General features: G+C 38.7%; 1 protein-coding gene across 4 annotated transcripts in view; it reads right to left on the bottom strand.

The window, feature by feature from the left end:
* LOC116482436 (ATPase PAAT) overlaps positions 1–14,708 on the bottom strand; it is a 45,085-nt gene extending 30,377 nt beyond the window's left edge. For 2 of the 4 annotated variants that reach the window (XM_058435923.1, XM_058435924.1), the window contains exons 1-4: positions 14,194–14,708; positions 12,996–13,199; positions 12,126–12,198; positions 8,799–9,005 (exon numbers count right to left, since the gene is read on the bottom strand). In XM_058435923.1, coding sequence (XP_058291906.1) covers positions 8,799–9,005; positions 12,126–12,198; positions 12,996–13,199; positions 14,194–14,357 — 648 coding nt within the window. In that variant the 5' untranslated portion in view covers positions 14,358–14,708. The remainder of the gene's footprint in view (positions 1–8,798; positions 9,006–12,125; positions 12,199–12,995; positions 13,200–14,193) is intronic. The other 2 variants (XR_009212687.1, XM_058435922.1) reach the window with 2 other exon arrangements.
* Positions 14,709–24,380: the final 9,672 nt, after the last annotated feature.

Below are 24,380 nucleotides of genomic sequence, written 5' to 3'. Positions count from 1 at the left end.
ATTTTTCCTGGAAACTACACAGATAGTTACACTATTTAAAGTTAGATGCTCTATGGGTACATTTGTGACATTTTCAATGACTGAAATTAGCTACTTCTGGCTGTGTTTGCTCTAAGAATTTCCAGGATAATGAGAGTTGTTTTGCAGTCTCAATTCAACTGGTTATGCAGTATTATTTCCTGAGAAGATTCTGGCTTACCTTGAAGGGATGATTACAATATCTCCCTTTTATGCTCTTTAATTTTTCCATTAGATAAAAGAAAATATCTCTAGCCTAAGTCTTAAGGCATATGGCTCCACTCTAAATTCAAAACATAAAAGTCTACTATAGATTCTTATCAGGGGATATCATCCCACACTTATTGCTGTTCAACAGCTGGTGAAACAGACTGAAAAAGTGATATGTAAATTAGCTGAAGAAACTCAGTTCATATACTTATAGATATTCTAAAAAGTTATTACTAGACTAAGCCAGAACAACATTAATTTATTCAACAAATATTTACCAGGAATCTACTCTGTGCTAGTATTATTTCAAGCACTGGAAATACAGCAGCGAACAAAATAAATTAAAATTCCTAACCTCCCAGAGCCTATATGACAGGGGGGCAAGGAGACACAAACTACAAAAGAAAAGAAGGAAAAAGGGGAAAGAAAAGAAAAAGAGAAAGAGAAAAGAAGTGAAGAAGGAAGAAGAGAAAAAAGAAAAGAAAAGAAAAGAAAGAAAAAAATGTACCATGAAATGGAGATGGTGAAAAATACTTTAGGGAAAAATAAAGTGAAAAAGGAGAATAATAAGGGCCAGGGAAGCTGGGGGAAGATTTGTAATGTCATGTCCCCATCTAACTTTTTACCAAACTGTACTTTGGAAAAGTGCTCTTTATAGAGAAATGTTAACCTATTGTAAGTTTATCTTGTTTTATAAAATGCAAGTTTTGTATAAACTTGAATATTTAAATATTCCTGGAATAAGATGAATTATGTAAAATTATATTTATAAAATGTTAACATTGGACAACTCCCCATAAGCTCAAAGAAAGTTACTCAGTCATAACAGGAAAGCCCATTTCTCTACGACATTTCAAAACAAAATGTACAGTGGAAAACGACATTAAGAGTAATAATATTTACACTACAGTCAATGTCAAAAGTATGGGTGAACATTAAGTAGGCAGAACATTTAAACAGAATAATCTAAATGTAAAGGTATTTGCTATGTAAATTTTTCCTTTCTGACATATAATATTCTGTTTATAAGAATTCACTGATTATGAAAATTAGTCATTGGTTAAGAATGTAAAATAGTATAGCAGTGATTAAAAACAGTACGGAGGCTCCTCAAAAAATTAAAAATAGAACTACCATATGATCTAACAATCCCACTTCTGGGCATATACCCAAAATAACTGAAACTGGGATCTCAAAAAGATTATCTGCACTCCCATGTTCACTGCAGCAGTACTCACAACCGCCAAGATACAGAAACAACCTAAATGTCCACTGACTGATGATAAAGAAAATGAAATGAAATATCATTGAATGAATATCATACAATGAAATACCATTCAGCCTTTCAGAAGAAGGATATTTTGTCATGTGACAATATGATCAATCTGGAAGACATGCTAAGTGAAATAAGCCAGGCACAGAAGAATAAATAATGGATGATTCCACTAACATGACGTATCTAAAATAGTTAAACTCAGAAACAGAGAGTAGAATGGTGGTTGCTAGGAGATGGGGGAAGGAGAAATGAATTGCTATTCAATAGGTATAAAGCTACAGCTTTACAAGATGAATCCGTTTGGGAGATCTTCTGTACAACAGTGTCTATAGTTAACAACACCATATTGTACATTTAAAAATTTGTTAAGAGGGTAGATCTCATGTTAAGTATTCTTACCACAATTTAAAAAAGGTCACATTTGCTGAGATGAGAGCTCTTTAGATGATCTTTTCTCTTTGGAATAAATATCAAGAAATTCAGATGTGTCTACATGTCACTACAGGAAATGAAGAAATCTCAGGTGCCTGGTAGCTATTCTTCTATTTCTTTTTATGTGAGCCTCTACTGCTAACATGCTATTAAAAATTTTGAAGAAACTTACATACATAGGTAACTGCATAATATTCATAAAATCATAGAAAGCTGTATTTATTGATATCCTTTCAAGTGAAAAATGTTTCTGAGCAACATATGCAGTACGAAAGCATTTAGAGAGAACTGTGTCCATATACTTACACAGATATGTGTATGTGTGTATGTATAACTACATACATTGTGTATACACACAATAGAGATTTCTGAAAAAATAATAGTTTATCTATGAATATATTGTAGGATTTAGGAAAGTATGAATTTCCTATACCTTTTTGTTTTTTAATTTTTTTGTATCACCTTTAATAATCAGAAAGAAATTAAATAATAAAGTCATTTTTATTTTGAAGGAGAAAAAAGCAAGAGTGTAACTCCTAAATAACTGAATATGTTTTCTTTGAGAAAATGGGTCATATCCTTTCATTCAGATAACATTAAATGACAACCATATGCTACGCCCTTTGATATAGAACTCCTATTCAAGAATTCTAAATTGCTAAAGCAAAAGCAAATCAAAGCCAGCAACCTGAACTTCAATAGAAGGAAATAAAAAATAACCTTAATACTTATTGAGAAATCACAAAGGTTTGGATTGCATTTCAGACTCACAAAACTTGGAGTGTTGAACTTTAATCAAACTTTTGAGAAAACAAGTAATTCCAAGGCACAGGTAAGCCAGAGAGAAGCCAAAACTTCTGAGGTCCTTCCTTTCCCCCAAAAGAAGTCCTGCCAAACAACATGTGTGATCACACCACTTACACAGGAGTTGATTTGGTCATGAAATATCCCCATTTTATGAGCAGAAAGTTACACAGCTTATATGACATTTTCTATGCCTTAGAATGTATAGATGCCTAGTTTGTCATCAATAAGCAATCCTAGAGAGCCAGGTACATCCTGTAAGAATCACTCCATAAATAAGGACTTTTTTTACTAGGAAGGAAGTCTTCCATTAGCATGTTTAAAAGGACACAGAACTGTTTATAACCTTCTTTCTTCCCCAGGGTGTCCCAGAAATGTCCCTGCATTAGTGGTGAGAAGAAAGTAAGTTATAGTACAGTGTACATAGCAGTAACCCTTGAGTGTTGGCTGAGGATGGGGCGGCAGGGCAGAGAGCCTTATGTGTTGCTACACGCATAAAAAAACTCTACAAGGATACACGCCAAACTGTTAGCTGTGTATCCTCTGGGGTATAGAATGACAGCTGGAAAACATTTTTAATTTTTACCTAACACTTCTGTATTGGTTAAAATTCATAGCAAAGAAAAATTATTTATAAATAAAACTATAAAAATTTAAAGACATAGCCAAAATAAAAATATATCTAGTTTCATTTTTTCTTAAAGTCAAGATTTTAAAAGAGAAATCAGACAGTAAACTAATTAATATCCTCTAATAGTTTCCAAAATTTGTTCACAATTGTTTCCTTTTTAAAATCTTCCATTAAAAGAGTTATTATCAAATCACGATGTACATAAAACTCACTTAGACATGACTGTTTAAAACACTGATTCCTGGACCCCACCCTCTGGGATTGAGTAGATAGTGACGGCCAGGAATCTGCATCTTGAAGACCTTCCAAAGGATTCTGACACAGGTGTTCAATGGACTGTACTTGAAAAAATACACTGCCCTAAATAAATTCTTAATAAAGCTCAAATCTCACAAGCTTGTCAAATTCTTTATTTACCTTCAATATTCCTTTACACAAGTATCTAATTTCCTCTTTATCTCTAAACTTGAAAAAAAAAAAAAAAAAACCCGTGTGCACTTAGTAACTCCACATCCCAAATACCCGGTTACTACCTAATCCCTCACAACTTGGTTTACGTCTCATCACTATTCAAACTTACTCCCTAAGGAGCTCCAAGAAATAGCTGATCAATCCAATAGGTGTATGTGTATATATATGTGTGTATATATATGTATATAGATATACGTGTATATATACGTATATATATGTGTGTATATGTAGATATATGTATGTGTCACATTACAATGTTTTGGTCCACAATGGACCCACATATGACAGTGGTCCCATAAGATTATAATGGAGCTAAAAAATTCCAGTCGCCAAGTGGCATCATAGTAACACATTACTCACATGTTTGTGGCAATGTTGGTGTAAACTAACCTATTGCACTGCCAGTCATATAAAAGCATAGCATGTACAATTATGTATACTGTATACTACTTAGTAATAATAATCAATGATTATGTTGCTGGTTTATGTATTTACTATAACATATTTTTAGTCTTAAAGCATATTCCTTCTGTCTATATATTTTAAAAGTTAACTGTAAAACCACCTCAGGCAGGTCCTTCAGGAGGTCTTCCAGAAGAAGGCATTGTTATTATACAAGATGACAGCTCCACGGGTATTACTGTCCCTGAAGACCTTCCAGTGGGACAAGATATGGAAGTGGGAGAAAGTGATACTTATGATCCTGACCCTCTGTAGGCCTAGGGCAATGTGTATGTTTGTGTCTTTGTTTTAAGCAAAAAAGTTTAAAACTTAAAAAAATTAAATACAAAAAAAAGCTTAATAGAAAAAGGATATAAAGAAACCAAATATATTTGTACAGCTATACAATGAGTTTGAGTTTTAAGCTCTTTACTACAAGAGTCAAAAAGTTTTTTAAAAAAAAGTATATAAACTTAAAAAGTTACAATAGGCTGGGCATGGTGGCTCACGCCTGTAATCCCACCCAGTACTTTGGGAGGCCAAGGGGGGTGATCACCTGAGAACCTGGAGTTCGAGACCAGCCTGGCCAACATGGCGAAACACCGTATCTACTAAAAATAAAAAAAATTAGTCTGGTGTGGTGGCACGCGCCTGTAATCCAACTACTTGGGAGGCTGAGGTAGGAGAATCGCTTGAACCCAGGAGGCAGAGGTTGCAGTGAGCCGAGATCATACCACTGCACTCTAGCCTGGATGACAGAGGAAGACTCTGTCTCAAAAAAAAAAAAAAGTTACAATAAGCTAAGGTTAATTTATTATTGAAAAATAAGAAATGTTTAAAAAAATTTAGCATAGCCTAAATGTACAGTGTTTATAAAGTCTACAGTAGTGTACAGTAATGTTCTAGGCCTTCATATTCAGTTACTGACTTGCCTAGAGTAACTTCTAGTCCTGCAAGTTCAGTTCATGGTAAGTGCCCTATACAGGCGTGTCATTTTTCATCTTGTATACTACATTTTAACAGTACCTTTTACATGTTTAGATACACAAATCCTTACCATTATAACTGCCTAGAGTATTCTGTAAAGTAACATGCTATCCAGGTTTGTAACCTAGGTATATAGTAGGTTATATGATCTAGGATTCTGCAAGTACATACCATGGTTTCATAACTATGAAATCCCCTATGTTCTCAGAATATATCCCCACTGTGAATTGACACATGACTGTGCATAAGTACCTGGAGCCATAAACAAGACAGATAAGTCTCGTTTGCATGAAGGTTGTCCTTTAGTGAGATAAACATGCAACCAATACAAAAACAACAACAAAGTGGTCAAAAGGGCACTGATGAAACTGATACAGATTTGGACGCACATGCTACTTTACACTGGTTGGCTAAGAAAGGTGTCATTAAGGATGTAACATTAAAACGAGATCTGAATGATAAGAAAAATGCAGATACAGAAGTGTCACAAGGAGGGGGTTCCGGCCACAGAGAACAGTTATGAGTGCAAAGGTCTGGAGGTGGGAACACATTTAGATATTTATGGAATATACACATCAGAATGTCTGGAGCAAGCTGCCCAAGGAAACATGGCAGGAGATGAGGTTGAGAAGCCAAGCAGGGCCTACATTTTAGAGATCAAGGTAAGGAATCAGGATTAATTCTAAGTACAAAGGGAGACAAGCAGTCAGGGGGCTTTGCACAGGAGAAGGATGAGATCCAATTATCCTTTAAGGTCATTCTTGGTACACTGTGGAGAATAGATTGTAGCATGGCAGGAGGGCCAGTTAGGAATCTCCTGAGGTATCCAGGTGAGAACATGGTGTGGGAGGAAGAAAAGTACACATTTCCATCTTTTTTGAAATTCTTCTTCCTGTGGTTTCCATAATCTTCAGCTCTCCTGGTTCTCCTAACTCAGCCCATATTATAATACTGGTACTACATTAATATTTGCGAACCACACAACATCTACAAGGAGTTCTTTACTTGCATTATTTATTTTAAATTTTCACATCAATTCTGTGATCCTTACAGTGCTATCATTTAGATTTTGTACATGAGGAATTCATATTGAAAAAAATATGAATCAACTTGCCATAGGATGCAGAACTAAGTAGAGGCAGGACAAGAGCTTGAAGTCACTTTACCTGACATCAAATCCTTTCTCTTGCTACTCTATCACACTGCTGCCTTCTATGTTTCTGGTTCCTTTTTCCTCTCCCTTCACCACACTCCGTCAGCTACTGTGGGTACACCCCTAAACTTCCCTTCCAGCCACTGAAGGTTCATTGCATTTCTCCTAATCCTCTGTTTCCGGATGTTTGCAACATCCTTCCAGGGAATGTCTTACTCACAGCTAAAAGTCAATGTTCCCAAAATTAAATTCCTTTTTCCTCCAAGCATCCTCCTCCTTTGGGCTGCATTTATATTATTAGTATCAGCATCTTCAAAGCCTCATTTTCATGTTTAACTTGATTTTTCTATCATAATACCAGTATTAAGTTAGCTGTCAAGTCCCAATGGCTCCATCATTTTAGCACCATTTAGCATCCAGCATTATGTTACCATGTCCAATCTTAGACCTCATTCACTCTCATCTGGACGAGGGGAATAACGTGCAGCTCATCTTCTCCTTGTAGTCTCACTTTCTTCAGATTCACCTTACACTTGACAGTGGCTTAAAATTTCTTGAAACATAAGTCAAAAACATCTACAAATTTAAAGTAACATCCAAAGCTCTATATGATCTAGCTGAAATCTACTTTAAACTTTGCCTATTACTTTTTTGCTTCAGAGAAATGAACTACCATTCATTTCCCAGCTGTATCAAATTCTTCTAGCATTGAAGATTTTATTCACCTTATTTTTTGTCTGAAATAGCCTTCTTCCAAATTTACTTGCCTAATCCCACCCTATATTTTAAAGGCCTAGATAAAAATACAACTTCCTTTAGTGAGCCTTTCCTTAGTGTTTTCATCATTCTCCACTTACACGCTCCAGAATGTAAAAATTCTTCAAGACTACAGACTAACTGATCATCTTCGCACACTCAAAATTGCTCAAACCAGTGCCTTGTTTACAGCAAGAAAAAAATATTGCTGAATGAATGAATGAATTCATAAAAAGTGTGAATTAATTCAAGATGGATTAAAGACTTACATGTTAGACCTAAAACCATTAAAACCCTAGAAGAAAGCCTAGGCAATACCATTCAGGACATAGGCATGGGCAAGGACTTCATGTCTAAAACACCAAAAGCAATGGCAACAAAAGCCAAAATTGACAAATGAGATCTCATTAAACTAAAGAGCTTCTGCACAGCAAAAGAAACTACCATCAGAGTGAACAGGCAACCTACAGAATGGGAGAAAATTTTTGCAACATACTCATCTGACAAAGGGCTAATATCCAGAATCTACAATGAACTCAAACAAATTTATAAGAAAAAAACAAACAACCCCATCGAAAAGTGGGCGAAGGACATGAACAGACACTTCTCAAAAGAAGACATTTAAGCAGCCAAAAAACACATGAAAAAATGCTCATCATCACTGGCCATCAGAGAAATGCAAATCAAAACCACAATGAGATACCACCTCACACCAGTTAGAATGGCCATCATTAAAAAGTCAGGAAACAACAGGTGCTGGAGAGGATGTGGAGGAATAGGAACACTTTTACACTGTTGGTGGGACTGTAAACTAGTTCAACCATTGTGGAAGTCAGTGTGGCAATTCCTCAGGGATCTAGAACTAGAAATACCATTTGACCCAGCCATCCCATTACTGGGTATATACCCAAAGGACTATAAATCATGCCGCTATAAAGACACATGCACACGTATGTTTGTTGCGGCACTATTCACAATAGCAAAGACTTGGAACCAACCCATGTCCAACAACGATAGACTGGATTAAGAAAATGTGGCACATATACACCATGGAATACTATGAAGCCATAAAAAATGATGAGTTCATGTCCTTTGTAGGGACATGGATGAAACTGGAAAACATCATTCTCAGTAAACTATCACAAGGACAAAAAACCAAACACTGCATGTTCTCACTCATAGGTGGGAATTGAACAATGAGAACTCATGGACACAGGAAGGGGAACATCACACTCCGGGGACGTTGTGGGTTGGGGGGAGCGGGGAGGGACAGCATTAGGAGATATACCTAATGCTAAATGACGAGTTAATGGGTGCAGCAAACCAACACGGCACATGGATACATACGTAACAAACCTGCACATTGTGCACATGTACCCTAAAACCCAAAGTATAATAATAAAAATAAATAAATAAATAAAATAAAATAAAAGTGTGAAAATGTGTAGTCAAAACACTTCGTAGAAGGGCAAATCTATAAAAATGTTAACTTCTATAAAACCAAAAGGTAACAGTTAAATCAGTATAAAAGAAAAATTTTAAGTCACTACATTTCTTTACTAAAAGCAATGGTTTTGAAATCATTAATGTTATCTGGAAAGAAATCCATTTCTACTTACCCGCTGCTGAAACCTAACCATATCCATCAACTGCTGAGCTCCAGGAGATAACTTTGACCCCATGGACTCCATTATGGTTTGGACCTTGTCAAGGTCTATCCTTGATCCTAGAGCAGGAGAGCTTGTTGAAGAATTTGCAAAAACTGATCTCATGTGTACCACAACTTTACTGATGAACACACACTGCCTTTCGCCAAAGGAGAGCAACTATTATAAAACAAAAGTTCCAGAAAAGAATGATATTAAAAACAATAATCATTTAAGGTCACTTCTTGGTATGACCTAAACAAGAGTGAAGTATTCAAGAATCTAAAAATTAACTTCAAGTACATTTTAAACTTTTCTCTAGAACAGCACTAGTCAGGAAAAATTCAAATTTATCATGAAGCTCAGATGAACTATTTAAATAAAAGAGTCCTTTCAAAAATTAAGACTTCATATAAAATAACAAATGAGGTGATTAAATAAATGTTTACCTATTGAAAGAACTAAAAATAAACTACAGTAGTCCCTCTTTATCTGTGAAGAATGTGTTCTAAGACCTCCAGTGGCTCCCTGAAACTGCATATAGTACCAACCCCTATATTTTTTCCTATACATACATACCTATGATAAAGTTTAATTTATAAATTAGGTATAGTAAGAGTTTAATAATAGAGTAATTTTGACAACATAATAAAAGTTACGTGAATGTGGTCTCCTCTCTCTAAATTTTACTGTGCAATACTTACCCTTCCTGTAATGACGTGACATGATAAAATGCCTACATAATGATATGAAGTGAGGTGAATGACATAGGCATTGTAATACAGCACTAGGCTACTATTGACCTTCTGATGATACATTTGGCTAGTAAGTAGCTAATGGGCAGTAACATATACAGCAGGGACATACTAGGCAAAAGGATGATTCATGTTCCAGACAGGACTGAGCAGGATGGCAGGAGATTCGATCACACTACTCTGAACGAAGCACAATTTAAAACTTATGAATTGTTTATTTCTGAAATTTTCCATTTAATATTTTTGGACCTTGGTTGACTGTGGGTAATGGAAACTGTGGAAAGTAAAACTGCAGATAAAGGGGAACTACTATATACTAATCTGAGACCTTAACATACCACAACTTGCTACTTAACACAAAATAAGGCTGTCCAGATGCCCATGCAAAATGTTTACTGAAATAAGTAAAATTCAATCCTTTCAAATTCAGAACTATAAGAGAATATCAAAATGATGTAATATAGCTTGATGGATTACACATAGAAATGATGACTTCAAGGGTGATCTTCTAACTTGTTAAAGGACACTAAATTAGTAAAGAACCAGCTTGAAACCCATCTCTTCTGGCTTCTATCCCTGCAGTTTATCCAACATTTTATCCTGTCCATATTTCTGAAACAAGAGACATTTCATGTATGGTACAGACAACAGAGTAGCAAAATGGAAAGGGAATGGGCTTTAGAATCAGACAAACCTAAGTTTAAATTATGACTCTGGTACTTACAACCTCTGTGACCCTGGGCAAATGCTAAATCTGAGTCAGGATAAAAACGAGAGAAGACAGTAGCAAAGATTTCACATAGTTGTTGTGAGGATTATATATTAAAATTTCCAGCAGCTACCAGTAAGTAAGTGCTCAAAAACCTGTATAAGTAACCATTTTTTTAATTTGAACTTTCATATACCATTGCCTCAGAACAAGCTTTCACATCAATCCTAGAGTTTCCCTGAAACAACGCTTTGCACTCCCATGTACTTCCATTGAACAGTTAAAAAAACATTCACCTTCAGAGAGACACACAGGTCCATATGTCAAACAAGGACATAGGTCAATACAGACTCATGATCCAAGAACTCTTAAGCGTTGAACCAAAGATGTGACTGTCTTCAACATTTTAAGGAAACACCCTATTAACCTCCTACCTCTCAACCTCTCTATTATCCCCCTTTCTCTTTTTAACCCCATAGCCTTTTCACCATTAAATATAGTATTTATTTTACTCACTGAGCCTGCTTATTGTCTGTCTTGCCCACTAGAATACAAGCAACGTAAGGGCAGGCATTTCAGTTTATTTTCTTATTGCTAATTCCTAAGTGACTGGTATAGTACCTGACATTACGAGGCACTCAAATCTTTGTTGAATGAAGAAATTACTTTATTCAAATGGTTTTAGAAGCTATTTAATACATACTATCCAAAACAACATCTTGGGATAATCAGTCCTGTGAGTTTGCTATCTGCCTGTAAAAATCACTTATTTTTTCTTATTGTAAAAGTAAGTTTCAGTCTTCTATAAGTAATGATAATAAGTACAGAATTTTAGAGATAAAAAGAACCCAAGAATTTTCTTCAGCTCTCTAATTTTACCCATGAGATAGGTCCAAAATCTGCCCAAGACTAATCCACTAGTCAGTGACAGAACTGAATTAACATTCAGGGCTTAAGACTTCCAACTCATTACCTTATCCCTAGACTCTGAAGACATAACTAACAGTTACCTTAACAATATTTTTCATGCTGAAGACAACAATCCAATCCCTTTAACTTATTGGTTCTCTTGCTTGAAACTTCTCTAATTTTGTTCTTTTATAAATAGGGCCAAAACTGCTTATGGGTTTTTGCCACCACAGTTTATATAGAGTTTTTAAAAATGTTTTTTGCTCAATTTCCCAACACTTCAAAATACACAGCACTACTATATTAACATACATTATCCAAGGTTAATAAATGGTCAAATTTTATTTTTATTATTTTTTTAGTGAGATGGGGTTTCACTCTGTTGCCCAGGTTGGTCTTGAACTCCTGGGCTTGAGCAATCCTCCCACCTCAGCCTCCTGAGTAACTGGGATTATAAACATGTACCACTGCACGTGGCTCATGGTTAAATTTTAAGAGAAAAAGTCTACTCACTGGTCATCGGGTGAAAAATGTAAAAAAAAAAAAAATTTTTTAATTCAATGTTAAAAAGGGCTGATAATTTTTTAGAAAAGTAATTTCTTCGTACATGTTTACTAAGTATTTCTGAGCCTCATCTCTACTAAAAATTTAAAAAATTTGCCAGGCATGGTGGTGCATGCCTATAGTCCCAGCTACTTGGGAGGCTGAGGTAGGAAGTTAGCTTGAGCTGGGAGATGAGGTTGCAGTGAGCCATGACTGTCCCACTGCACTCCAGCCTGGGCAACAGAGCAAGATACTGTCTTGAAAAGAAAAAAAAAAGCAAGCAAGCAAGTTGGACTAATTGTATTACTAATCCAAAAGAAAACAAACATACACAGAGTACAAAAACAACTTAGTTGTCAAATTAGTTAACAACTGACAACTTACCTTTATTTTACAAGCATGTGTGGAGGACTCCAATTTTAGATATTTTTTGTACAAAATGATCTTTTCATGTTCACTAAAAATAAAAAACAATTTTTTTAACTTACATATATTGTCACTTTTAATAGTTACACTTAAAAATAAGTGTTTCCAGAACAATATTTAAATCCTAATATTCAGTTTTCCTGGTGAGGCATGAAGAGTTGGGCTCCATTACTGAAGCACACTGCCTATGATTACATCTACCACTTACTAGGTTCAAGGAGAAAATTACATTATATAACATATGTACAACCATATAGCCAGACTGTATTTTAAAGCTCAATAAACACAGCAATTGTTTCCAACATGCAGGATATAAAACAGTTCATATTTTGGGTTAAAGACAGATTGGAGAAAAATCTTTGTAAGAAAAAAAATCACAAGTTGCGTTACAGGTTAATAAATAGGTTTATGTAGCACAGTCTTAGATCCCTCCACCATTTCTAATAGGCTTCCAAGAAGAAAATGTATTCAAAGTTCTAGACTGACTACCAAGTTAACTTTTGGAAGACAGACTGCTGTGAGTTTAAGCAAAGAGACACACTTCTCAAAATTTCATTCTAATAAAACTCTTCCACTAACTAGCTATGACCTCCTACCAATTCACCTCGACTGTTAGTTCTAAATTTCAACATTTATAAAAATAACTAGGCCGATCTACACTGTCTTTAAGATCTCTAAAGTTGTAAACTTCTATGCCTACTGGCACATTTTTATCTTCTCTCCCATAACATATGGCATCAATGTCGGAGAATCAACAATTATTGCAAAAAGTGAGAAAAATCAAAACACTAATTCAGAAGAACATTTTCCCGTGTACAAGTCACACACCTGTCATCCAGGACAGTACAAACATTCTTGCCCCTACTGGTTCCACAGTACTCCTCTCCTAAGTACACTTCCATATTTCTTGCTGAACTTAAAATGCCAATAGAAGCGATTTCTTCACCTCCATAAGGGCCACACCTCAGGTAAAGAAAGCAGGGCTTTTCATCTTGGTTGTTGAGGTTTCTCTTCAAAATCACCAGATCCCGACTGAGAAGAAAATTGGTGAAAACACCACACAGTATAGTTCTCTGAACATGACTCTTTTTTTTTTGAGACAGAGTCTTGCTCTGTCGCCCAGGCTGGAGTGCAGTGGCGCCATCTCGGCTCACTGCAAGCTCCGCCTCCCGGGTTCACGCCATTCACCTGCCTCAGCCTCCCAAGTAGCTGGGACTACAGGCGCCCACCACCGCGCCCAGCTAATTTTTTGTATTTTTAGTAGAGACGGGGTTTCGCCGTGTTAGCCAGGATGGTCTTGATCTCCTGACCTCGTGATCCGCCCGCCTCGGCCTCCCAAAGTGCTGGGATTACAGGTGTGAGCCACCGTGCCCGGACGGGGCTTTCTTCTCACTTCCACTTGCCCTTGAGGTCCAAGCACCTTCCCAAGCATCCAAGAAGCGCTCAACACAGAATTCATACGGAAATGGAGGTGTCACACATCAGGGCTTCCTCAAACTCTATTTTTTTCCTCAATCATCAACATTCTACTCAACCCCCTGCAATTGACTCTCGGATAATTACATAAATTACTGGACACCTACTGTGTGCACAGGAGTAGGAGCAGGACACAATGAAACACAAAAGCGTATCTTTTTCGAAATTAAGTCGACAGCGATCGTCTATAGCTGGACTTTTTATACAGCCTGTTTTGGTGGAGAGGAGGTGGCTTGTTTGAGGGTAGATGGGCGGACTGACCTTGACAGCAGCCCTGAGGAGCTGTCACGCCTGATGGGGACGTTTATGAAATTCCGAGTCCGAGTCACCTTCCCGCGCTCACGCCCAGGAGCCTCGGCCCCTTCCCGGCCGGACCCACCCCGCCTCCGCCCACCCCGGACGACCTCGCAGCTCCCCTCCCCCACTAGAGACCCGGTACCAACTGCTCTCCCGGATCCCGGGCTCAGACCCTCTCGCCTCCCCTCACAGCTCCCCGAGAAGCGCGGCAGTTGCCGAGCGTAGCGACCGCGTCCCCGTCGGCCCGGCGCACCCTGGAGCAGGCGGTGCCAGCAGCTCCTCCCAGTCGAAGTCACCGGGGCCAAGACCGGCCCGGGTGAGGAGGAGGCTGTGCGTCAGGGCCCCGCCTGCAACATCCCAAGAAGAGGCCAGCGTGGGGCTGCGGGTGAGGCCCCCGTCCTCGGTCCGCGTCTCCATTCCGCCGCCTTCAGTGAGGACAGCCCAGCCCCGGAACCTCTCTTCCAGTGCTTGAATTTCCGCCGGTACAGCGTGGAAGTGGGCAGGCAAAGCGACTTCCGGCTCACTCCGCTTCAAGTACCAGCCGCTTCTGGCTTTGGTAGGGAGAGCAAGCACCAGAGACACGCATGCGCATGTCCAGCTGGACTCAGGCGTGGCGTTCAAAGTGTGCGCGGAGGAGGCCGAAAGCGGAGCATGTGCACTGGAAGAGCCTTGCTCTCTCGCTGGAGACTATGCGCAGGCGCGGTGCACTGCGCGCCGGCACGAGGGTGTTTTTCGACGTTGGCTGTGGGGAAACAGCAAGCGGCCTGGACGACCGTTGCTGAGCTGGTGTGGAACGTCTGTGATCAGGTAGGTGTAGTCTCGTCGCTCTACGCTGCGTGCAAGACCGGCTCCTGACCTCGTTCTTTCCCGAGGGGACGCCAGGGCCTTTTCTGCTTCCACTCCATGGGGTCCGCAGCGTTTGTGGCAGCTAGCGCGGCGGACGCGCTGCCGATTCAGGTTATTTTTACTCTGAATTCTCCTAGCCTCTCTCACACATATTCTCGCGTTAGAGGGGGGTTGAAGCGGATGATGGGGTTTTGGGATTGAAGGGCGTCTGTGATGGGCATTGAGCCACGCTGGCCTTCGCCGGGTGCTGTCTCAGCTGACGCCCCCTGACCCCATGTGCGACCCTCGGGCCGCAGGAACCCGGGCAGCCAGGGCTGGACGCTCTAGATGACAGAAATTTGAAATGCAAGAAAGACCCAGGGACCGAAGGCAGGGGCTGCACCATGAGATCACTACTCATGGCACTGGAAACAGCGAGTGGAAAGGGGGTCTTAGGACTCTGTTGAAGTAGAATGTGAACTCAGTCTTGAAGGAGCTTAAGGCTATGGATGCAGAACAGTGGGAGCAGATGGAACTTTCTGGATGCCCCATGGGATGAGACTGTATATAGTGTGCCCCTCATCCTCCTCCTGTAGAGAGGCTTGTGCAGATTATTTTTCTGTCTTTTGAAAAAAGGAAACTCTGAAATTCCGCTTGTCTATAATCTAGAGCTCCAAAGTTGTGTTTAAGGTGGTATCCTCTCTAGGAAATAACGTTTTTGCTCACCCATAATCTAATTTTGTTTCAGAGCTGTCTATTCTGGCTTCATGACTCAGTGCACATTACTTTAATCTTTTTGCTTATGTTTTCATTTGAGTTTATGTACTAGGACATGTGCCCTCTAGCTAAAAATGAGAATAAACTTTGCATTCTGTTTACCTGTGTCAAAGCAAGAAAAATGATGACCAAATGTATTTTTCTATAAGTAATCACCAGAATGTACGTATGGTAGGTGAATTCACCAAGATTGAAAGAGAGAAATGTCACCAAAGGTCTGTCATAGCAGAATTGTAAAGTCCTCCTTTGCAAAGATTTTTTAATATTTCAGAGTCATTCTAAGTTGTCTTTGTCATTATTTTTGTCCTCTATGTCCTGCTTCCTGTGGTCATAAGTTAACTTTGATGCACATTAATACATGTGGACAATCCGAAGGAAAATAGGCTCTTCAGAAACTAATCTGCAATTTCATCAGCAATATCAATATTGTAAACTGAATTTTGACTTCCTTAAACAAAGCTGAATGGCCAGGAATCAGAAAACGAAAGATTCCTATGGTCTATCCTTTCCTTTATTTCCATACAGCCAATAAACCACCAAGTCTTCATTTTCTTAAAGAAAAATTTTCCTCTCTGCTTCTTCTGTTTCCAAGCACTAGCTTTAGCTGAACAATTCCAGGAATTTCTGTCAGTAACTTTCATTTTGATTCCTTCCATTTTGTTCTTTGCACTGCCCTCTTCGCCTTCTGGTGATCGATGTTCCTGACTGAATCAGCACCTTCACTCCTTGGCATAGCATGCAGAGTCCTTTGTACTTTGAACCCTGCCTACCTTCCAGTTTCCTCTACCTAGAATGCCATTTTTTTCAATAGTAGGAAAAATCCTATTTATCATGCGAAACCAAGCTTACTTCATCCTGCTATAGAATTAAACAAATTCCTCTGTGCTACACTTACCACTTTTTTAGGTAGTATAATTCTCCTTTGATGTCAGACTTTGCCAGTTTATATATGTGTTCCCTACTATCTGCATGCTTGCTGAGATTAGGCATTATGTTGAGTACAGGTTTGTTGTATGGAATTGATAGGTTGGTGACAGCTTTTATCACATAAACTAAGAGCAGCAGAAAAAGGAAAATTAGTACATTCAATCTTAAGCCTTTTTCCAAAGCCAGGGTGGTTATGGTTCAAAGCTGACTTCAATCTTAATATGATACATTATTCTTGTCATGAATTGCAAGTGAGTTTTTTGCTTTACTTTTCTCTTTGAAATAAATCGGAAAATATAGTTGGTGATATGGTTGGCTCTGTCCCCACCCAAATGTCATCTTGAATTGTGGCTCCCATAATTCCCACTTGTTGTGGGAGGGACCCCGTGGGAGATAACTGAATGGTGGAGGCAGTTTCCCCCATACTGTTCTCGTGGTAGTGAATAAGTCTTGGGAGATCTGATGGTTTTATAAGGGGAAGCTCCTTTCGCTTCGCTGTCATTCTCTCTTTCCTCTGCCTTGCCCTTCTGCCATGATCGTGAGGCCTCCCCAACCAACCATATGGAACTGTGAGTCCATTAAACTTTGTCTTTATAAATTACCCAGTATCAGGTATGTCTTTATCAGCAGCGTGAAGATGGCTAATACAGTTGGAAATTTCCCACCAGTAATGATATGCAAGAACTCAATATTTAGGAACATATTTCAAATCTGTTTTCAGAATATGAGCCAACGCACATTTGAAAGGTACATTTTAGAAAAAAGTTAACTTAGGGTACTAATTTTCTTGAGGAATTCATTTAGTAATGCCACAGTTTTAGATGTTTTGACTATCTAAGTAGATTGAGTTCTTACTATATATGCCCTGCCTTTTACACAGGAGTATACTTCCCAGCAAGGTAGTTATAGGAACTTAACTTCCTTCTCAGGACCACTTGAGTTGTACCTTCTCTCCTCCTTTCCCTCTCTTCTGGTCCTTGCAGGTCCCACAGTTGCCAGGAATTCCTTCTCACCCTGCCTCAATACAGGGCCTGCAATTAAGGGAGGAGTGGAAAAGAACAACCTCCCTATCTTTTTCTCCCAACTTCATTTATAGCTGCTTTCTACCTCATTTTAACTAGAACTTCTGTTCTAGTTAGAAAAATTGTTAGACTGTACATCATTTTCAATACAACCTTTCTGAGGAAATGTAGAAATGCTGCAGAGGCTCTTGAACTAGAGCTGAATCTGTGCCCGCATCCATGATTATCACCTGTATGACACTTTCTTATCCTAAAACTCTTATACAATAGTTTATGGCCATACCACCCTGAACACGCCCAATCTTGTCTAAAACTGTTATGCAATAAAGAGTTAACTCAGGAAGTCTGGAAGGTTCAAACCCTGCAGCTTCCAAAGAAGTTGGCTGTTGACCAGCTCCGGGAAGATGACCGCTAACCTATTGGAATGTTCTGCCTGATAAGAGTGTCTTTGTATACCTAGCTAGCTTATATCAACAGTGTGATTTATATAGTAAGGCCACGCTTGAGCCACACTCTATCAGTTTGATCTCTGGAGCTCAATTTTAAATAATTATTTAAAATTAAATAAATAATACTCTGTACCTATCTAGATACAAAGAAAGGTTTTTGGGGGTGAGGTAGGTGGGAATCACATAACCATATCTTGCTGCTAACTGTGGGCTTTATAACAGTTCCTTAACACTTCGGTTTCAGAACCCTTTTACACCTTTATAGCTTTCTAATTAAAAAATCAACAACATTGTTCTTGAGTCTATAGTAACATACACTAATGGGAATGAGTACTTAAAGAGTAGATTGAAAAGATAACCAGTGGGTTCCTCCCACAACAAGTGGGAATTATGGGAGCTACAATTCAAGATGACATTTGGGTGGGGACACAGCCAAACCATATCACCAACTATATTTTATGGTTTATTTAAAAGGGGAAAAGGAAAAATCTACTCCAGCTTCAGGACACCTGGCTTAAAATGAACTTTCTTAGTGGACCCATTTCGTAAAAATGGTTTTATCCTGTTTTCTTGGGAACTTGGCAGTAACTTAGAGGGTTTTAGAGTCTTAAAGGAAGGTCTGGGTGAATAAACTCTTTTTTTATGTTAATGAAGGAAAATAGCATCCAAGCTAAATCAACTGTAGGATTTGTTATGTTTCGTTATGCATTCATGGCACTTGCACCTTCAGAAGAAGTAACTCATCAAAAATTCTACATAATATGCTGTCAACTCATTTGTAATACTGCACGTTTCCTACAGAAATAATCCATCTTTATGCAGAATGATAGGATTTTGAGGTAAGTTTATTAACATCCCTTCAGGAATATGTTGTACTATTGGGTTGCAGGTTCAGGGGAAGCCACAGAATCCTTTTTACCAGTTTTACTTTTGATAGCCGTGCTTTTGTATACAACATACTATGATGTAGTGTAAATACACCTGACAGCAATAACTTAAGTATACCCTGAGAATGACCCTCTATGGCAGATGCACCTGAATGTGTGTTCTGAGCTAGGGAATCCAGGGCGTGGCCATCCTGGAGATTCATTTCTTATCTATGATAAATATCTGATGCCCCAAACTTTCCCACAGAACTTAGGCAGCACAGGGGATTGAGGCCCTGAGTTTTGAGTTAGATGAAGATTGCCAGGTAGAGGTCATTATGGGGAGATTGTTAAGTGAAAATGCTATATAAACTGCATGCTCTTTGCAGGCAGTTGTAGTTTTCATGCCCAGCCCCTGCCGCTGGGCTGTGCAATTATGTTGTCTAGTCTGCCGCCACTGGACTCTCCCCTGTTTGTAAGCCCCTAATAAAACCCATGTCTCGTTTGCTGGCTCTGGGTTTCTTCTTTAGCTTCTTTAACCTGATGCCTTCTCTAGTGAGGTTAATGGGGCTTCTGCACAACATACGAACAGCCAAAGGTAAGTTTTACTAATTTTTAATTATATTTTTCTTTACTTATTGTGGACATTTTACTTTCCTCACTTTCTCTCTTCAAATCAAGTATGAGCTTTTTAAATAGCAGCAGCTGTTTTTAGTTACATGTGAATCCCCAGCATTTAATGCATTGTCTGGTACACAAATATAAAGTGAATATTGAATGAGTAACAGCCTTAAAATTAAACTGTTAAATTGTTTATAATTACTTTATAAATTATAATAATTTATAATTATAAATTTGTTTTTATAATTACTTTAAACATATAACAGTGGTAGGAAGTAAGAACACAGTGAGGAAGAGCAGTGGAAATCTGTGGGAGCTGCTTTTTTCCAAAGTTGTGTTGAAAGCTTCAGAAACCAAGGAATTGAAACCTATTTCATAATTGTTTCTAAATAGCAGGGGTTGATAATATGCAGATCCTCCATTAGCAGAGATGGATCTTGTAGCTTTGTTCTTTCCTCAGACATTTTGGTGGTTCTTAGGGTTGCTGAGATTGATGATTCTTCTAGGTCTACCCACTTTCAGCAGATTTGGTAATTGCTTTTAACCTCACAATACCAGGAACAGAGTAATCTTGGGGAAATAAACACTAGATATTGTCAGATTAGTTAAGATATAGTAATGTTTGAGTATCTGGCTCACATTTTAGGATACCTTTATTATGTTTTTATAAAAATTCAATAGGAAGATAAGACTAGTGACTTGAAAATGACATTGATGTTGAGTTTTAAAAAAAGGAGCCAATTGGCTTATAAATTTTATATGGACCTGTATTTTGTAGGAGGAGTTGTTGAAATGGGTGTGAACAATACCTCATTGGAGAGTAAAATAGGAAAGTTCGTTTTCACAGGCCCATGAATTTTTGGCGGCCAAGGGGACAAACATTTATTAAATGTTATTTACTAAGCTATAAATAACATGTTTTAGACCATCTCAGCAACTAGAAGTGAGATATTTGCAGAGGTTGTGAATAAGTCATGCTGGCAAAGCAAAGGTGAAACAGTTCGAGGTAATTTTTTTTTTTTTTTTTAAACAGAGTCTAGCTCTGTTGCCCAGGCTAGAGTGCAGTGGCGTGATCTTGGTTCACTGCAACCTCTGCCTGCTGGGTTCCAGCTATTCTCATGCCTCAGCCTCCCAAGTAGCTGGGGCTACAGGCATGCACTACCATTCCTGGCTAATTTTTGTATTTTTCTAGAGATGAGGTTTTGCCATGTTGCCCAGGCTGGTCTCAAACTCCTGGCCTCAAGCGATCCACCCACCTGGGCCTTCCACAGTGCCTGGATTACAGGCGTGAGCCACTGTGCCTGGCCATCCAAGGTATTTTTAAAGGTGAAATTCTTTTTGTAACTAGAGTTTCAGAAAGCTTAGCTCTATAAATTAGTAAAGAAAGGAAAAGATGGGCAAAAGTAGTGAGGGGTGGAGTTTTACTTGCCATTGCTGTGATTAAGAAAATCTGGGCTTCGGCAGCTAGACTGTTAGCAATTTCTGTTACCAATTACAGAACCTGATTGCTGAGTTGGTAGAATACTATGAAAGAAACTAGAGGAGAAAGCCTTGTAAAGATACTAGGGATGGCACAGGTGGAATCTCAGATTTTCTAAGATGTCTGAGTGTCCTTTTGAGGATGTCATTCATTATAGGTATCAGGGTATTTAGACTCAGAGTTGTCTGTCACCTTGCTGTTTCTGCTCACTTATTCCCGGATGAATACAATTCCCCTTAAGGACAATTAACATGTTTGGAACAGGAATCTGGATCAAAGTGAATTGAAAGCTGTCTTAGGAACAGCATGGGAAAATTTAGCTGAGGCTGAAATTGGAAGTAGGTGCTGGGTACTTCCTGCAGCCTATGTGGTAGTCAGAAGACCTAATAGGTAAGGCAAGAACCTCATGCATTGCCCAGGGCCCTAAGTGACAGCACTGAAAGAACAGCCAGTAAGGTGAGGTGGGTCAAGTAGCCTTACCCTGAGTTCAAAGCAGAATGACTATTCCAGCATGAAGCATTACTACCAACATCATTGCTTCTCTGAGGATCAGAAGGGACAGAATGATGACAACTGAAGCTGAACTTATTCAGTGACACTGCCTATGTGACTTAACCAATCTAATATAATTGTGATTTAAATCAACTTTAACAACAAATCTTTAATAGGAGTGATCTGTGCCCCTTCAGGTTATATGTTTGTATGTGAGGAAAGCTGGCCTCATCTCCACTGGGGATGAGGATTACTTTTTGGCTCATTTATTGCCCCCATAATTAATGGCAATGACACCAAAGACCAGGTTAGTCCAAACATGGGTACTTGTACCCAACAGAGCGATAAAAGTTTGAATCTCTTTTCTCTGCAAAGTTCCTCAGCATACTCAATTTTTTCCTTAAAGCAGCTGAGGTTTAGGTAAAGGGAGAGGCAAAAGGCTGCACAAAGGGGCAGAGTCACTCAGTGCCAGGAAGCAAGATTTACTTTAATATTCAGGCCAGGCATGGTGGCTCATACCTGTAGTTCCAGCACTTTGGGAGGCTGAGCCAGGCAGATTGCTTGAACCCAGGAGTTGGAGACCAGCCTGTGCAACATGGTGAAACCTCATCTCTACAAAAAATACAAAAATTATCTGGCATGGTGGTGTGTGCTTGTGGTCCCAGCTAGGAGGATCTCTTAAGCCCAGGAGGCAGAGGTTGTGGTGAGCCAAGATCGTTCCACAGCACTTCAGCCTGAGTGACACAGTGAAACTGTGTCTGAAAAAAAAAAAAAAAAAAGAAGCAAGCAACTGCCTGCTCAAGCACACAAAATAAACTGCTTTACCTCTGCCCAAGCTGTATATCTTCATTGATAACACCACTTATTTGAGCTTTGGGCCCTCCATGACCCAATAGCCACAACCACATTGCCTATAAGCTGGGGGTGAGTAGGGATTGCTGTCCCTTTGTCCTGATAACATTCCTTCCTCTTCCCACCCAAAGAAGCAACAACCAAGTTGCCATTTAGGCAGCTTGTTTCAATCCTGCCTCTTACCACTCAGCCAATATAAATTTAACAGATAGCATGCCTGTGGACTTTTACCCTTCACCTACCTACGACTTGGACAAAAGCATTTGCTTCTAGGTCTTGGGTAGTTTTGAATCATCTAACTTGGCCCACAAGGACCTTTTGTTCTTTCTTTTCTAGAAAGCAACTGCATTCTGTCTTCATCATCATCACCAAAACTGTCATGAACTATATAAGCTCTGAGATTTTACCCTATATACTTAGCTTACTCACAAGCTAATCAGCTAGAAGCTGTTACTCTTTCATGATTAGTGGCAGAAGACAAAAGACTCCTGGGTCAGAGACTGAGGACTTTATTACTCACAGCAAAGCAATAACCACAGCTTCATGTTGGCTTTTTCTATTTCCCATTCCTTTACTCCCACAGTGATGACACAGGGGGCCAGTGATGGGTACCTATACACTCAGGGAGTTGCATTGCAAAACAGGAACACTTTTTTTTTTTTTTTTTGCAAGATCCACTGCATTTGTAGCAAACAGAAGCAAGCTTGCTTTCTGTCTGGAGGAAGACATGATTTCATTTCTGAAAATTGCTCACTGCACTTCATCTTTCAAGATTGCTGATTGAAACATAATCCTAAGAAATAACTTAGGTAAAGAGCAGTCAACGTTTTATTATTGCCATACTATGGGCAAAGGGACACTAAGGGCAAAGGGACACCAAGGGCACATGGAAAATTGCTTCAATCAGCAGGTATAATCTTTAATGGAGGGGAATTTGGCAATATCTAACAAAACTACATATGCATTGACCTTTTGACTCTGCTCCTATTTCTAAGATTTTAACCTGAAGATATGTGTTAAGTAATACAGAAATATGAACACTCAGTATTTTTTATTTCAGAATCATTTTAAAATGTTGGAAACTTAAATGTCCAGACATAGTAGAGTGGTTGAATTAAATATTGTACGTCCACACAATAGAGTACTATGCTGCCACAAAAAAGAATGAAGATTTCTATGAAGTGATACAGAGTGATTTTCAGGATATACTTTATGAAGGGGAAAAAAAGTACAGTGAAAAAAATTTACATAATGCTACCTTTGTATAAAAAGGAAGGGGAAGGTTAAATACACATGCCTATTTTGTTTTGTTTTTGAGATAGGATCTTGCTCTGTTGCCAAGGCTGGAGTGCAGTGGCACAATCACAGCTCATTGCAGCCTTGACTTTCAGGCTCAAGTGATCCTCCCACTTTAGCCTCCCAAGTTGCTGGGACTACAGGGATGTACCATCATGCCTATATATTTTTAAAAAATTGTAGAGACAGGGGTCTTGCTGTGAATTCAGAGTTGGTCTCAAACTCTTGGGCTCAACCAGTCCTCCTGCTTTGACCTCCCAAAGTGCTGTGATTATAGGTGTGAGTCGCCACACCTGGCCTCACGTGCCTATCTTTGCAAAAAGAAATACAGGAAAGAAATCAAAATCAAATGTGATTGGTTACCTACAAGAATTGGGTAGGAATGACATAGATAAGATGGAAGGTAACCATGTTAATGTTTTGTTTACTCAAATATAATAAAAGTCAACAAATATAAGGAGAAAAAATAGCCCAGGGAACTTCTGACTGCACTATTTTGAGCATCAAGCCATGCGTGCATGGGGGAGACATTTCAGCCAAAATAAATTAATTGAAATTTGAACAACTGTTCATTGCAGGTAAGACAGAGTGAGTTTTTAGTTTTATTTTTGCCAGGTTAACTGTTTTCTTTAAAAAAAAAATCAATTTAAAAAAATCCAGAATCTCTACAGCATATCATCCACAATGTTGAGAACATAATCCAAAATTACTTGATACACAAAACACAAGAAAATGTGGCCCATTCTTAAGAAAAAAGACAATCAATGGAGAAAAGTGAGAAGACAAGGGCTGTGGTTTGAATGTGTTCCCCAAAAGTTCATGTGTTGAAAACA

This window comes from Hylobates moloch, unplaced genomic scaffold (genome assembly GCF_009828535.3).
Source record: "Hylobates moloch isolate HMO894 unplaced genomic scaffold, HMol_V3 SCAFFOLD_3, whole genome shotgun sequence".
In the NCBI taxonomy this organism is placed as follows: domain Eukaryota; kingdom Metazoa; phylum Chordata; class Mammalia; order Primates; family Hylobatidae; genus Hylobates; species Hylobates moloch.
Note: the sequence above shows the minus strand (reverse complement) of the source record. Positions and strands in the feature narration are given on the sequence as shown.